At 38.6% G+C, this 17,477-nt stretch overlaps 1 protein-coding gene across 1 annotated transcript; it reads right to left on the reverse strand.

Moving 5' to 3' along the window:
- Window positions 1-10,319: 10,319 nt before the first annotated feature.
- Window positions 10,320-16,809, reverse strand: txna (thioredoxin a). The gene is made up of 5 exons (XM_083538991.1): window positions 16,656-16,809; window positions 13,137-13,241; window positions 11,712-11,777; window positions 10,801-10,866; window positions 10,320-10,679 (listed from the first exon to the last, which is right to left on the reverse strand). Exons 1-5 carry the CDS (start codon window positions 16,677-16,679, stop codon window positions 10,617-10,619), a joined length of 324 nt encoding a protein of 107 aa, XP_083395117.1. The 5' UTR covers window positions 16,680-16,809; the 3' UTR covers window positions 10,320-10,616.
- Between the last annotated feature and the right edge of the window lie 668 nt (window positions 16,810-17,477).

Here is a 17,477-nt window from a genome sequence, read left to right on the forward strand (position 1 = left end):
CCTTTAAAATGTCCACCTCCACTACATTTATTATCCTAAATTAGATGCACCTGTTTGAGGTCGTTAGCTGCATAAAGACACCTGTCCACCCCATACAATCAGTGAGAATCCAACTACTAACATGGCCAAGACCAAAGAGCTGTCCAAAAACACTAGAGACAAAATTGTACACCTCCACAAGGCTGGAAAGGGCTACGGGGAAATTGCCAAGCAACTTGGTGAAAAAAGTTCCACTGTTGGAGCAATCATTAGAAAATGGAAGAAGCTAAACATGACTGTCAATCTCCCTCGGATTGGGGCTCCATGCAAAATCTCACCTCGTGGGGTCTTAATGATCCTATAAGGAAGGTGAGAAATCAGACCAGAACTACACGGGAGGAGCTGGTCAATGACCTGAAAAGAGCTGGGACCACCGTTTCCAAGGTTACTGTTGGTAATACACTAATACGTCATGGTTTGAAATCATGCATGGCACGGAAGGTTCCCCTGCTTAAACCAGCACATGTCCAGGCACGTCTTAAGTTTGCCAATGACCATTTGGATGATCCAGAGGAGTCATGGGAGAAAGTCATGTGGTCAGATGAGACCAAAATAGAACTTTTGGGTCATAATTCAACTAAACGTGTTTGGAGGAAGAAGAATGATGAGTACCATCTCAAGAACACCATCCCTACTGTGAAGCATGGGGGTGGTAGCATCATGCTTTAGGGGTGTTTTTCTGCACATGGGACAGGGCGACTGCACTGTATTAAGGAGAGGATGACCGGGGCCATGTATTGCAAGATTTTGGGGAACAACCTCCTTCTCTCAGTTAGAGCATTGAAGATGGGTCGAGGCTGGGTCTTCCAACATGACAATAACCCGAAGCACATAGCCAGGATAACCAAGGAGTGGCTCTGTAAGAAGCATATCAAGGTTCTGGCGTGGCCTAGCCAGTCTCCAGACCTAAACCAAATAGAGAATCTTTGGAGGGAGCTCAAACTCTGTGTTTCTCAGGGACAGGCCAGAAACCTGACTGATGTAGAGAAGATCTGTGTGGAGGAGTGGGCCAAAATCCCTCCCGCAGTGTGTGCAAACCTGGTGAAAAACTACAGGAAACGTTTGACCTCTGTAATTGCAAACAAAAGCTACTGTACCAAATATTAACATTGACTTTCTCAGGTGTTCAAATACTTATTTGCAGCTGTATAATACAAATAAATAGTTTAAAAAAATCATACATTGTGATTTCTGGATTATTTTTTTGGATTATGTCTCCCACAGTGGACATGCACCTACGATGACAATTTCAGACCCCTCCATGATTTCTAAGTGGGAGAACTTGCAAAATAGCAGGGTGTTCAAATACTTATTTTCCTCACTGTATATATATATATATATATATATATATATATATAAGAAAAAGACTGGGCAAAAATGGTCTGCATGGCAGAGTTCCAAGACAAAAAACGCAGCTGAGCAAAAAGAACATAAAGGCTCGTTGTTTTGCCAGAAAACATCTTGATGATCCCCAAGACTTTTGGGAAAATCCTCTGTGGACTGACTGAAGGTGTGTGTCCCATTACTTCTGGTGTAACTGTAACACTGCATTTCAGAAAAAGAACATCATACCAACAGTAAAATATGGTGGTGGTAGTATGATGGTCTGGGGCTGTTTTGCTGCTTCAGGACCTGGAAGACTTACTGTGATCAATGGAAACATGCTGTTCCAGAATTCTGCTGTTTACCAAAAAAATCCTGAAGGAGAATGTCCGGCTGTCTGTTCGTGACCTCAAACTGAAGCAAACCTGGGTTCTGCAGCAGTACAATGATCCAAAACACACCAGCAAGTCCACCTCTGAATGGCTGAAGAAAAACAAAATGAAGACTTTGGAGTGGCCTAGTCAAAGTCCTGACCTACATCCTATTGGGATGCTGTGGCGTGACCTTAAAAAGGTGGTTCATGCTCGAAAATCCTCCAATGTGGCTAAATAACAACAATTCTGCATAGATGAGTGGAGCAAAGTTCCTCCACAGTGCTGTAACAGACCCATTGCTAGTTATTGCAAACGATAACTGCTAAGGGCGGCCCAACCCCAGTTATTAGGTTTAGGGGGCAAACACTTTTTCACACCGGGACAAACTGCATGTTGTGTTTACTTGTGTTATCCTCTACTAATATTTAAATTCGTTTTGATTATCTGAAACATTAAAGTGTGACAAACGTGCAAAAATATATACAGTATATATATTGTAATTATCCTTCATTCATTCATTTTCTCCCGCTTATCCGTAATTTGGGTCGCGGGGGCAGCAGTCTAAGTAGGCCCCCGCCTTCGACTGCTGCCCAATCCTCACAGCACCGTCCCTCACGGTCCCTCCTGCAGGTGGTGAGCCCACGGGAAGTATTGTAATTATATATATATATATATATATATATATATATATATATATATATATATATATATATATATATATATATATATATATATATATATATATATATGTATATATATATTTTTTTTTTATAATTTTTATTATAAGACCTCTAGTTATTAACCAGTTTGCCTGTTCAGTTTTATTTAATGGGTTTGGTTAAAACCTCAATAAATCAAACAAGTATTAATCAATAATTAACTATCAATTATATTGAAATGGCACTGGATGTGTGATATCTTGGGGAGAAAAAGGTCTGGTGAAGTTTCAGAGGTCCCAGATTACAAAACATTTGAGAAATCCTGCCCAAGAGAACCCTTTTTTCGCATGGATCTTTATAATTTTGTCGTCATCACAATTCATTTACGAAAAACATTTCTCGCTAATAAAACAAAAAAAAAAACGTTAATTCTTTCTGGCATCTGGAGATCAACAAAATAAATGTTCAATTGGATCTTCGTAGGTGTAATGCTGTATTTCACCAGTTCATCCAGTTGCATCATCGTACCATTCTCCAGCAGATGGCAGGACAGTGTAGAAAAATAATATCTTCTACACAAGCCTTTAAGACCCTAGATTTTTTTCAGTCATATGTGTTTTTCCTTAAACTTTTACTATAAAGTGAAGGCACACAATTGTACAGAATGTCGGATACGGATGCGAACACATGACATTTTACTTTTACTTTAACTTGGAGACCCAAAAACTGTTTCAGTATGACAATACCCTGTGCACAAAGCAAGCTCCCCAGATCTGACTGCACCCCAAGTCTCCTCACTCTATATCAGTACTGGACTTTTCTAATGCACTTGTGGATGTATGAGCAAAAATCTCCAGAAACAAACTCCAAAATTAGTAAAACATCTTGCCAGAAAAGTGGAGGTTAATATAACAGCAAATGTGAACTAAATGTGGAATGGGAAGTTCAAAATGCACATTCCAATTACATGCTCAGTTGTCCACAAAGTTTTGTCTATTTAGTGTATTAAAATTTGATACAAAAAAAGATTTCTTGTAAATACAGTACAATGTCACACTGACTTTTGATCTTTGCTATTCAAGTCAAGTCAAGTCAAGTCAAGTTTATTTGTATAGCGCTTTTCACAACAGACATTGTCTCAAAGCAGCTTTACAGAAAACAACAGTGAAGGTGAATGATGTGTATTTATCCCTGATGAGCAGCCGTGGCGACAGTGGCAAGGAAAAACTCCCTTAGATGATATGAGGAAGAAACCTTGAGAGGAACCAGACTCAAAGGGGAACCCATCCTCATATTCCCTTTCTCTAGCACTGTCTACAGGTCACATGTGTACATAAGTATGTTGGAAGACACGTCTGTGCCAACTCAAGTATACACCTTAGTTAAAATGTTGCGATAAGACGTGGTCTCTGTCCACAGTGCTGGTTATTAGGAAGCGTTCAGATTGGAGCTCTCCATGGTGCTGGTTTAAAGTTCCTATAAGACAAATTGCACTGCTTTTCCTATAGTACTCTTGTGTGATTGGGCAGAAAGGTGGGTGGGAAAATAAGTTTGAATTTATTTTTGTGCGGATAAATGAAGGGATGTGAGGACAGCAAGGTGAATGGCTGAGAATAAGGATGGACTGAGAGATGGATGAGTGTGTGGCTTGATGGATGGATAAATAGGTGAACAGTGTAAGAGTGGATGATAAACTGGCAAGTGGGCCTAAAGGTGAATTAGAATTAGAATTGAAGATCAAATGGTAAGTGGGCATAATAACAGATAGATAAATTAGTGAATTGGCCTAAAAGCAGATGGATGAAGTGGTGAGTGAGCATAAGAGCAAATTATTTAATCAGTATAATTGGAAATCAGAAGGGGTAGATTAATATTTAGATAGATTAATAGGGTGGACAGATGGATAAATGAATGAAACTTTAGTTGAAAAGAGGAAGGCACTGGGAACAAGACTGTAACTTAGCAGGCAATGTTTGTTTAGAAATAAATTATTGCTCAATTATTTATCTAAGGACAAATAATAAATATAAACAACAGCAGGTTTAATTTGTACTTAAGCATAGCTGAAATAAGGTCTACTTCCTAAAGCAAAAAAACTAAACAAAAAAAAGAGTCTATACTAAATTAGAAACAGGCCTTGACTTGCTGAACAGATTTACATACAGTGAGGAAAATAAGTATTTGAACACTCTGCTATTTTGCAAGTTCTCCCACTTAGAAATCATGGAGGGGTCTGAAATTGTCATCGTAGGTGCATGTCCAGTGTGAGAGACATAATCTAAAAAAAAAATCCAGAAATCACAATGTATGATTTTTTTACTATTTATTTGTATGATACAGCTGCAAATAAGTATTTGAACACCTGAGAAAGTCAATGTTAATATTTGGTACAGTAGCCTTTGTTTGCAATTACAGAGGTCAAACGTTTCCTGTAGTTTTTCACCAGGTTTGCACACACTGCAGGAGGGATTTTGGCCCACTCCTCCACACAGATCATCTTTAGATCAGTCAGGTTTCTGGCCTGTCACTGAGAAAAATGGAGTTTGAGCTCCCTCCAAAGATTCTCTATTGGGTTTAGGTCTGGAGACTGGCGAGGCCACGCCAGAACCTTGATATGCTTCTTACAGAGCCACTCCTTGATTATCCTGGCTGTGTGCTTCAGGTCATTGTCATGTTGGAAGACCCAGCCTCGACCCATCTTCTATGCTCTAACTGAGGGAAGGAGGTTGTTCCCCAAAATCTCGCAATACATTGCTCCGGTCATCCTCTCCTTAATACAGTGCAGTCGCCCTGTCCCATGTGCAGAAAAACACCCCCAAAGCATGATGCTACCACCCCCATGCTTCACAGTAGGGATGGTGTTCTTGGGATGGTACTCATCATTCTTCTTCCTCCAAACACGTTTAGTGGAATTATGACCCAAAAGTTCTATTTTGGTCTCATCTGACAACATGACTTTCTCCAATGACTCCTCTGGATCATCCAAATGGTCATTGGCAAACTTAAGACGTGCCTGGACATGTGCTGGTTTAAGCAGGGGAACCTTCCGTGCCATGCATGATTTCAAACCATGACGTCTTAGTGTATTACCAACAGTAACCTTCGAAACGGTGGTCCCAGCTCTTTTCAGGTCATTGACCAGCTCCTCCCGTGTAGTTCTGGGCTGATTTCTTACCTTCCTTAGGATCATTGAGACTCCACGAGGTGAGATCTTGCATGGAGCCCCAGTCCGAGGGAGATTGACAGTCATGTTAAGCTTCTTCCATTTTCTAATGATTGCTCCAACAGTGGACCTTTTTTCACCAAGCTGCTTGGCAATTTCCCCGTAGCCCTTTCCAGCCTTGTGGAGGTGTACAATTTTGTCTCTAGTGTCTTTGGACAGCTCTTTGGTCTTGGCCATGTTAGTAGTTGGATTCTTACTGATTGTATGGGGTGGACAGGTGTCTTTATGCAGCTAACGACCTCAAACAGGTGCATCTAATTTAGGATAATAAATGTAGTGGAGGTGGACATTTTAAAGGCAGACTAACAGGTCTTTGAGGGTCAGAATTCTAGCTGATAGACAGGTGTTCAAATACTTATTTGCAGCTGTATCATACAAATAAATAGTTTAAAAATCATACATTGTGATTTCTGGATATTTTTTTTTAGATTATGTCTCTCACAGTGGACATGCACCTACGATGACAATTTCAGACCCCTCCATGATTTCTAAGTGGGAGAACTTGCAAAATAGCAGGGTGTTCAAATACTTATTTTCCTCACTGTACATGATTGATAAGTGGGGTTGCTGGTTTGCATCGGCTTAATATGTCTGGATCAGCTTGACAGGACACAAAAACCAGACAAAACCACAAAATTTATGTACATTTAAATCACTGCCATGGGCATTTTCTGAGTTACTGCAGGTAAGGACAGCCCACGTCACCATTGTGTTACAAAGGGAGAAAGAATCTTAATCAGTTTGGTAGGAAGATAATGGGGGCAAATAAAAAAGAGAGTTTACCTACACAGACACACACGTGTATATTTGGGCTATAATTAAGTGTTAGAAGAGGTATAAAAAGATTATGCACAAACTGATTTTTGGTGCTTCCATTAAATTGCTTGACATTGTCCCAAATTTAACCCTGGACTTTTTTGGTCCTTTCTGCCACCTGAGCACTTGAACTTCTATCAATTTTTTTAGGAATCTACTATGACAGTTTGAGAACATTTACTGACATTTCTGAAAAGATTCAGGGTGACTATCCTAGTGACTATCCGACCAAGTAGGACACCACTGAAAGCCTAGGTGTGAAATGCATAACCCACCACTGGGTTATGCATTTCACACCTAGGCTTTCAGTGGTGTCCTACTTGAATTAATCCACTTTTTTATACCATCATTATGATGCCACGGCTATAAAAACCATCAATATTATAGAGAAGCGCAGTATAACAGTGCACTGCATCACAGACAGGAATCAAATGCAGTGAGAATAAAAGCCAATTCAAAAACAAGTAGCCCAACAAACACAATTGAACAAGTCTCCTTTCACTGAAGCCACAGCAGTACCACCTGCATACATCATCTCTAGCATAAGCATCAGTGTGACCCTCATTAAATGACCCTAGTTTTTTCATGCACTTCATGCACTACAGGGAAGAAAATGCAGAAGTATAATAATTTATGTAAGAACTTAACAGTTTTGAACATAGAAATATTGTCCATTTGATTTACTGAAATGTTTCCTGGGGGTACATTTATAGACAGCTTTTTGCAGAAAGAAGTCCATGTTGTACATTTCAATGTTTAAACAGTTAACAAACAGTAGAACCCAGACATGTTCCTAAATTTACCAGCAATTATCATAATTTTTTACCTTTGCTTACACTGACCTTTGACTGTATAAATGAATTTTTGGAAACTGTTCACTGTAAGCAAGTGTGCAAACACTGGAATGGGTGCATCCATCTTCCTCATTTAATGATTCATTTAATCACTGAAGTGTTCACGCTTTTTTTGTCTTATTTCCACTAATCTCTGTTCATGATTACATCAGTGGGAAAACAACCGATATATTCATTCATTCCTGTTAACCTAATTGAACTTTGTCCACTTCTAGCTGTACCCCGAGTTATCTCCCAGTCCCAGTTTAAACGTCAGCAGCCAGTATCTGATTACAAGCTACATTTTTTACAGTGTTTTGACCATCTAAATTCACTACTGGTTTTCCTAAATGCTTAAGTGACAAAGTATACAGTATTTGTAGTAGAAAAAGATAATGTTTGTCATCTCTGGTCATTTATTTCCCAGAATTAGCCTCACAAAACCCTTAAAACACAGTTAAGACAGTAAAGTCAATTAACAGTAAATTCACCACTGACACTAGCGCTAACAGCAATAAAACAACTCCAAACATCCGATGCTAAGACTTTTTATACAACCCCAAATCAGAAAAGGTTGGGACAGTAGGGAAAACGCAAATACAAAAAGAAAGTAGTGATTTCTAAATTTACTTTGACTTGTATTTCATTGCAGATTATATGAACACAAAATATTTCATGTTTTGTTTGGTCAACTTCATGTCATTTGTAAATATACCTCCTTTCCTGTCATTCAGACCTGCAACACATTCCAAAAAAAGTTGGGACAGTAAAGAATTTACCACTTTGTAATGTTGCCTTTCCTTTTCACAACACTTAAAAGAGGTTTAGGGACTGAAGACACCAAGTAGTGAAGTGTTTCAGGTGTAATTTTGTCCCATTCTTCCTGCAAACAAGTCTTAAGGTGGGGTCTTCGTTGTCGCATTGCCACACATTCTCTATTGGAGACAGGTCGGGACTGCAGGCAGGCCAGTCAAGTACCCGTACCCTCTTCCTCCGCAGCCAGGACTTTGTAATGTGTGCAGAATGTGGTTTTGCATTGTCTTGTTGAAATATGCATGGACATCCCTGGAAAAGATGTCTTCTTGAAGGCAACATATTGTGCTCCAAAATCTCTATGTACTTTTTTAGAATTAATGGCACCATCACAGAAGTGCAAGTTACCTTTGCCAAGGGCACTGACACAACCCCATACCATGACAGACCCTGGCTTTTGGACTTGTTGCTGGTAACAGTCTGGATGATCCTTTTCTTCTTTGGCGTCCATTCCTCCCAAAAAATAGCTGAAATACTGATTTATCTGACCACAGTACACGTTTCCACTGTGTGATGATCCATCCCAGATGCCTCTGAGCCAGAAGTCGAGGGCACTTCTGGACACTGTTAACATAGGGCTTCCTTTTGGCACAGTACAGTTTTAACTGGCATTTGTGGATGTAACTACGTATTGTGGTACTTAAAGGTTTGCCAAAGTAGTCCTGAACCCATGTGGTGACATCGCTTATAGATGAATGACGATTCTTGATGCAGTGCCTGCAACAATCTGAGGGATCTGATCTGAGATCACGGTTGTTCAGCTTAGGCTTGCGCCCTAGTCCTTTACGCACTGAAATTCCTCCAGATTCCTTGAATCTTTTAATTGTTATGCACTGTTGAAGGTGAAATATCCAAATCTCTTCCTATCATTCTTTGAGGAACAATGGTTTTAAAGATGTCAAGAATTTTCTCACGTATTTGTTGGCAAACTGGCGATCCTCGGGCCATCTTTGCTCCTAAAGGACTAGACCTTTCTTGGACGCTGCTTTTGTACCAAATCATAACAACAATCAACTGTTGACATCACCTGTTTCAAATCACATCATTATTTAACCAATTTACCTCATTACTACCCCTAAATTGCTCCTGTCCCAACTTTTTTTGGAACTTGTTGCAGGTCTGAATGACAAGAAAGGATGTATATTTACAAATGACATGAAGTTGACCAAACAAAACATGAAATATTTTGTGTTCATATTGTCTGCAATGAATTACAAGCCAAAGTAAATTTAGAAATCACTACTTTCTTTTTTTTAATTTGCGTTTTCCGTACTGTCCCAACTTTTTCTGATTTGGGGTTGTAGTTATTTTCCATATAATTAGTCATGTTGAATCAATCAAAAAAGTATATTTACAGTATGATTGAGGTTTAATTACAAATGATGATTACAAGTACATGAAAGTTATTAGAAATACAGTTAAATAATTAAGGCTAATTGTTTCATGACTGGTCAAGGCCATGAATGTGATCATTCCAGAAGGTGAGCTATTTAATCTTTTTGTTTTGTACATGTAAGGACCTCACTGCCCCTGTGTTGCAAAGTGAGAAAGACTCTAGATCAGTTTGGAAGAAAGAAAATGTCAATATTAAAATTATTGCGTTAAAAATATAAAATGGTTAAGTGTTAAAGGTTATTAAAAAATAAATAAAAATAAAATCATGCCCTGATTTTTTTTATGCTTCCACTGAATTGTTTGATGTTTCTTTAATAAAATCAACTTTATTTGCCATTTTAACCCAAGACCTTAAAATTGTCAACTTCATTCAATTTGTATAGCGCATTTAACAACGAACATGGTCTCTAAGCAGCTTTACAGAGATAACACGGTTATAAAGATGAATAAAGTTTAGTGCCTATTAGTTTGTTCCTTATAATTATAAGTTTGTCCATAGCGAGTCACCCAGTGGCAACTGTGGAAAGGAAAAATGCCCAGATGAAATGAAGAAACCTAAAGAGGAATCAGACTCAAAGGGGGAACCCATAGTCATCTGGTTGGCACTTCATGTCCATATATTACAAGTCTTTTCTGCCACCTGAGCACTTTTAACTGAATTCTTTGGGAAACAAACAATTTCAATTTTACATTCAAATCATTACTTTACCTACAGCATTCTCTCTTTCTATCCATCAAGCTCTGGTACTCACTCCTAGTGATCGTTATTTTGTTTAGGTCTCATCACTTACTTTCATAGTCATGTATAAATAAATAAAAACTTGCATTAAAAAACAAAGTAAAGTTTGTATTCTGTGTATGTGTTTTTATTAAACCCGATTTTAATTAGCAGTTAGATTTCTGGACACAATACATGGGAGTTACACAATTTAAAAACAAATGAAATGGTTATGGCAAGACAGTGCCTCGAGTAAGGCATACTTGAATATACTATTTATAAAGGTTATCTCTCAGGGCATGAAATGTTAGTTAAGCAACAAAGTCGGTGCTTGTTAGAAAAATCTATAGATGTAACAGAAGTGTATCTGGCTCGAGCGCATATATATTTTTTTTTTTTCATCCGTCAGACATTCGTCATCGTTCATTTGTGTGTGTTGACCAGCTCCTCCAGTTTCGTCTGGTTGGACCCAGAGAACTCTTCAATCTGTAGCACAAAAAAGAAAAAAATAATTTTTGTAAAATGAATCAGCTGAGATGTCAACCAGAATAATAGCAGGCTATACAATTCCCTGCTTTTTGTGCTTAAACTAAAAGATCTAACCCACCTTCTTTCCATTCTTGAAAAAGTAGAACGTTGGCATGCATTTGATCTCACAAGACTGAGCCACATCCTAAAGGAACAAAGGGTGGGGGATTAACGGGGCAGATCATAAGTCAGTCCTTTTTTTTTCCCATGAAAAAACTAAATAGATTTGAGTTCCACTCTTTGTTAAGGTTCAAGTGTAGTTCTAAGTGTTTTAATACAAAAACATCATGTAAACATTACATTTCAGATTTTTCTCAATCTGCAGTGCAATTGAAACATGCTTCTTTTTGATCGAGTGTGGCATACCACATTATTATACTGTAGATTATTGCAAGTTAATATATTGTGTTCTCTAGGTTTATAGAAATTACACCTTCCACAAACACATGGCTGTGAAAGATTCAACTTCTTTCTATTAAACATAGAAAAAGACATGAAAATGTATTTATTTGCAACCAGGTGAAAACCTGATGGAGGGAAGAGAGGGGAGGGGAAAAAAAAAAAAACAGTTACATGTTGAGATTCGTAGCTTAGTAAACATGGTACTGTTTTTTTTATTTTGGATCATAAGGTAAAGTACAAGTATTGCCATTTAAATACTCGCAATCCCTGTCAAATTTAACAACATGTAAATTTTGTAAGCAAAAACAAACAAAACATCTCTTTGTTAAGGACCATCATGAACTGAAGTCAAGTCAGGCGATGCATCTGCGTTTGAGGAACCGGCAGAGAAGCCAGGTGCATGCACACAAACACGTGGTCTTTTCTACTTCAGTTTTTTGTCCTCAGCAGTGGCGTGGTTCATACAACTACCAACACCTACTGCAGATTTACTTCTCTAATGCCTATATTTGGATTTAAACAGATCCAGTTACACTGCCAATAGCAGTGGAAAAACGGAATGGTGGGAGAGCAGAAGACCTTACTAACCTGTGCGTCATCTACATCTACCTTGAGGAAGACCACGTTGCCATGTTTTGGGTTTTCAGAAAGTCCCTGAAAAGGAGAAAGAGAAAGTAAAATGGTCAGTTTTAATAAAAGACATCCTATATTAGTAAAAGGGATCCACTGGATAGTATAATCAGACAACAAAAACAAACGGAACAGTATCTCACTTGTCTTATTGATAATGATGGTCTAGGAACAAAACACGTTAAAAATTAAAGCCACCATCACATATACAAAAACAAACCCAAAACTGCCACATTGCATACAAATTCTACAAACCACTAGTTCTTTAGAAAGACTTAATTGAACATGTTATAATCTTCCCAACCAACACTATATAATGAACAATGACTCATCTTGTTTTCTTTCGTCAACATGTAATTATATTTTTACACCAGGCACCTGGGCATTAATTGCACCCCACTAATCCACGTACAGAAGCGTTTGTCTAAAAGATTCCCCCAGATGGACAGTACAGTCTAACAGACTTAGCTCCTTTGCAAAATGTTCAGCTGGGTTAAGATCTGGTGAGTAAAGGTCATAAAAGTTTTACATTATTTAAGCTAAAACAATATAGTAAATGTTGAGGGCGGAGTCACCCTGAAAAGACCACGCATCAAAACAGGAATAGCTCAGAGTAGGAAGGTTAAAAGAAGCTATCAATTTGCAGTACTGCTTTCATCCAAGCATACAAATGGACAACCATAACTATAACAGCCACAAACCCAAAGCACAGAAGAACCAGCAACCTCTAACCACCAACCACAATTTACATAAGCTGGATTTGGGCACCATGGCATCCAAATTACACAAACTCAAACCCCTTTGTTGGTCTTCTCCAAGCTACAACATTACAGTTTCCATTAACTGAAACCAAAACACCCTTAAACCTGTTCCATCATGATTATGTCCCTGCACACGAAGCAAGGTTCATGAAGAGATTGATAAGGTTGGAATTTTAGAACTTGTATGTAGAGTCTTGCACAATCCTGACCTCAACCCCATGGAACACCTTTGAAATAACCTAGGACTGCACCCCAGACCCAAACACCATCACCACTTCCTGGCCTCACTAATACACATGAGGCTAAATGACCAAATTCCATGCTGCAAAATACAGAGAAAAAAAATTCTGGTAAGAGTCTAAAAGCAAGGTGGACTAAATTGGGACCGAGATGTTTAATAAGCACATGTGAATGTTATGGTTGTTACATGTCATCTAGATTATTAACACACAGCGCAGTGCCTCCACTAATGAGAGCTTTCATATAATTGCGTAAAATGCAATTATCACAGGCCGTGTGATCGCGAAAAAAATTCAACCATCATCTTCATTTTGGATCAGTCCTTCCAAAATGTAATGATTATTGTTAGGATAAACGAATATCATAAGCAGGGTTTACTCACTTTGTAAAAGGGAGCGATACTCTGGCAAGGCCCACACCAAGTGGCTGTGAAGTCCACCACGACGAGCTTATCGCCTGCATCAGCCAGAGCTTTATCAAAAGCTTCCTGCAGAGAAGTGACCGCATAAGAAATAGATATGCCCGTTACACAGAAAGCCATTTTTCCTCCCCATAGCCTAAACCTTCTAGCACAATAAGAAACGCCACAGTGTATGAATTTCAATGCGATTCAGAAAACAGAAGCTCAGTTTTTAATAAAGTAGATTGCATTGATTTTCAAAATGTGGATTTTACCACAGACATCAGTACTCGCATTTTGCATGAATGCACATCTTGATACATCTGTCTCACTCTAGCTATAGATGTGTGCATATATGAAATGTGAGTTCATGGAAAATTGTCATTCCAATTGAATAGGTAGGAAAGAAAGCATTCACGTACAAAGTCACGCAAACTCAGGGTGTATGTGGGTGTGTGTGTGTGTGTATATACAGTGCAGCCAGAAAGTGTTTACAGCTCTTCAAATTTTTCACAATTTATGTTACAGCCTTATTTCAAAATAAGGTATTATAAGTTAATAAGTATTCACAGCTTTTGCTCAATACTTTGTTGAAGCAATTTAGGCACCAATTACAGCCTCAAGTCTTTTTGAGTTTGATGCTACAGGCAGCATCTCCCATTATTTGCAGAAACCCTCGAGTTCAATCAGATTTAATGGTTCGAGTCAGTGCACAGTCCTTCAGATCTCCCTAGAGATGTTCAATCGGGTTCAGGTCTGAGCTCTGGCTGGACCACTCAAGCCGCTCCTTTGTTATCTTGTCTGTGTGCTTAAGGTTGTTGTCCTGATGGAAAATGAACCGTTGCCCTAGTCTGAGGTCCAGGTTTTCATTAAGGATGTATTTCAACACATTTCTTCCATCTTTACCTCAATCCTGACTAGTCTCACAGTTCTACTAAAAAACATCCCCACAGCATGATGCTGCCACCACCGTGCTTTACTGAGGGGATGATATTGGCCAGGTGATGAGTGGTGCCTGGTTTCGTCCCTGGTGGTTCCAAACTTCTTTCATTTACAGAATCGAGGTTCACTGTGCTAATAGTGCCCTTCAAGGCTGCAGAAATGTTTCTGTACCCTTCCTAAGATATGTGCCTCGAGACAATTTTGTCTCTGAGGTCTACAGACAATTCCTTAGACTTCATAGCTTGGTTTGTGATCTGACATTGTTAACTGTGGGACATTATATAGACAAGTGTGCACTGTACATCACAGACACACAGTACATTTAGAAAGTATTCAAAACCCCCTAAATTTTTTTTATATTGTTTTTGTTGCAGCCTGATACTACAATCACAAAAATAAAATTCTCATTAATCTACACTCTGTAACCCATAATTACAAAGTGAAAAAAATGTGAATGAGTATTTAGACGCTTCAAAAATGAGCTCAGGTGCTTCCCAAGTCTATTGATGGTCCTTAAGAAGTTTTTACACCTTGATTAAAGCCCACCGGTGGAAAAGCTTATTAATTAGACATGATTTGGAAAGGCACACAGCACTGTACAGACGTTCTCACAGCTGTGTATGGAGATGGGACAAAGTTCCAAAAAGGTCAATCACTTCAGCCCTCTGGGCTTTATGGCAGAGTAGATAGACAGACGCAGTGCAAAACCCATTGATGCTCACTTGGAGGTTGCCAACAGGCAGCTAAGTAAAAGAAGTTTCTCTGGTCTGATGAAACCAAAAGTGAACTGTTTGGCCTTAATTATAAACTTCACGTCTGGTGAAAATCAGTCAACTCAATGTCCAACTCAATGTCCTAGCGCGGCCCAGCCAGAGCCCTGAACCCAGTTGAACATCTCTGGAGAGACCTGAAAGTGACCGCCCACCTACGGTCCACGTCCAACATGACACAGATTGAGAGGATTTGACGAAGAATGGCAACAAAAATACAAAAAAATAAAAATAAAAAAAATAATCACCCAATGCAGGTGTGCAATGCTTGTTGCATCATAACCAAAAAGATTGGCAGCTGTAATTGTTCCCAAAGGTGCTTCAACTACATTTACGGCATTTAGCAGATACCCTCATCCAGAGCGACATACAAAAGTGCTTTGAGTCTCTAGCAATGAATAAATATACACTGGTACACCAGATTACAAACTTAATATAAATATAACTTGAATTCTACAAAGCAAACTTGGAAAGTGCTAGTTTAAGTGTTTCAGGAAGAGGTATGTCTTCAATTCTTCAACTAAAGTACTGGAGCTCATGGTCTGAATACTGCATGTGAGATTTCAGGGTTTTTATAGATAAGAGCTCTGTTTTCATTTCATTCATGAGAAAAAAAATTTATTTCAACAATTGTTGTGCACAATGTGCGTTTTGAGTAGCTTTAGTCATCAATAATTTTATACTGTAATTTACACACACACACACACACACACACACACACACACACACACACACACACACACACACACACACACACACACACAGGGAAAAAGCTGTGATATGTAAATCTGAAACCCCCTCAGAGCCACGTGTTCGGGCTGCAGCGCGCGCACTGTTACCGCCCGTTAGAACAAAGTGCAGCAGCGTAAAACTCCCTCATTATATATAAATATAAATACAAACAAATATTACAAAAACAAAAACACCCCTAATCCTAACTTGGAAGTCCACACGGTTTCACTGTGCGTGTGGTAACATGAAGCCATAATAATATCTGGGTGTCAACCTGCAAACTGGATGAAGCCTGTCTCCTGACGAGTCTTACAAATAAAACAAAAACAAATCCCCAGAAATTAGTTTATTATCCTGGTGTGTGTTTGTGTGCATCTGTTTTTTATTCATTTTTCATTAAAAAAAGGCGACATTTTGGTTTGAGGGGAGAAACCCGAAGTTTTAGCGCAAGCCTTTTTTTAACTAACTAAACAGCCCTCTCCCACGCATATACGGAAAAGTAAACACCACCCAAACCAAAGCACAGTGAATAGATATACAATTTTCCAATTTATAATAATTTTTTTGCCATTTTTAGTGGTGTACAACCCAGGATAAATCGGCGCCATCTTGCCTACACTCAGGCACGCGCACGCACGCGCGCGCCCGCAACTGAAGCGACCGGACCAGTGTTAGAACTAAAACTAATAAAATATCGTTTTTAAAAACAAAACAGTTTACATACTATATAAACATATGATTCATATGATTCGTTTAAGGTTGTGCCTCTCCACAACATTTGACAAGCTCCACATTACAGGACAATATGCATTATAATGAATACGGACCGTTATAGAAAATAAATAAATAATTAGACTAACCGGTCTATAATAAAGCGTAGATTTACTATAAAGATGTTTTCCAGATTAAATCTTTGCAAATAAGGGAAATTACATCTTGACCACTTCATATTACATTCGATATATCGATTTAAAAGATGGAAAAATACCGAAAAGGCGCAACAAACAACAAACTAAAACCAGCAAATCCACGACTTGATTAGTTTTCTAGCGCTTACCTGATCCTCAATAACGATGATCATGATGATTATCGGTTAGAGATTAAAAACTAAGAAGTAAAAAAACTTCCTCCTGCTGACGACCGAAGTCTCCAACACACCGCAAAAGAATGAGTGAGTGGCGCGCTGTGCTCTTAACCAGAAGCTCCGCCCCCGGACACGCCCAAAATTATGAAGTCGGGTTGCCAGAACTGCACCATAATTATCAACATATCGATAAAAGAATTACACGCGTACGTGGATATGTAACAAGAGGCGTGCAGTCACGTGCTGCAGGTAACAGTTTGTTTTATTGTTTTATTCAGTATTGCATGTAGAAATTAGTTCATAATTCCAAAATTCCTTACAAATTAGTGTGAAATTAGGATTGAATTTAATACTCCTATAGTAGCAGAAACGTGGGCAGTATAAAAGAATTTTAAAAAGTATTTTTTAAATACAAAGCTTTTTTACTCTAGTCTTTCAGTTATGTGGAAAGACAGCTAAATATATATTCTATGTTGCATGCACAAATTAGTGGGTAATCAGGGAAGCAGAAAGGAAATGGCCTGCAGATAATTGCACAAAATTTTATTTTATATAAAATATTTGCTTCCTTGGTTCATCCCACTTCTTTCCACCAAGTGATAATGAAATTCTCATGATTTATAAATTCAACTCACACAAACACACACACGCACGCGCGCGCACACACACACACACACACACACACACACACTAATTCAATGGAATGAGAAAATTATTTAATTTCATATATATAAGTAAATCCAGTAGTGGGCCATCAAAAGGCAGGCAAAGCTTTCTCTGCTGACCTAAACACTA

The sequence above is a fragment of the Silurus aristotelis genome (genome assembly GCF_946808225.1).
Source record: "Silurus aristotelis genome assembly, chromosome: 4".
Lineage (NCBI taxonomy): Eukaryota > Metazoa > Chordata > Actinopteri > Siluriformes > Siluridae > Silurus > Silurus aristotelis.

Bases quoted from the DNA above. Each gene is read 5' to 3' on its own strand.
- txna (XM_083538991.1), bottom strand. From the start codon at position 16,679: ATGATCATCGTTATTGAGGATCAG. The intron at 11,778-13,136 runs GTGAGTAAACCC...TCTCCTTTTCAG, and splicing joins GTATCGCTCCCTTTTACAAA to GGACTTTCTGAAAACCCAAA. The intron at 10,867-11,711 runs GTTAGTAAGGTC...TTGTTCCTTTAG, and splicing joins TAGATGTAGATGACGCACAG to GATGTGGCTCAGTCTTGTGA.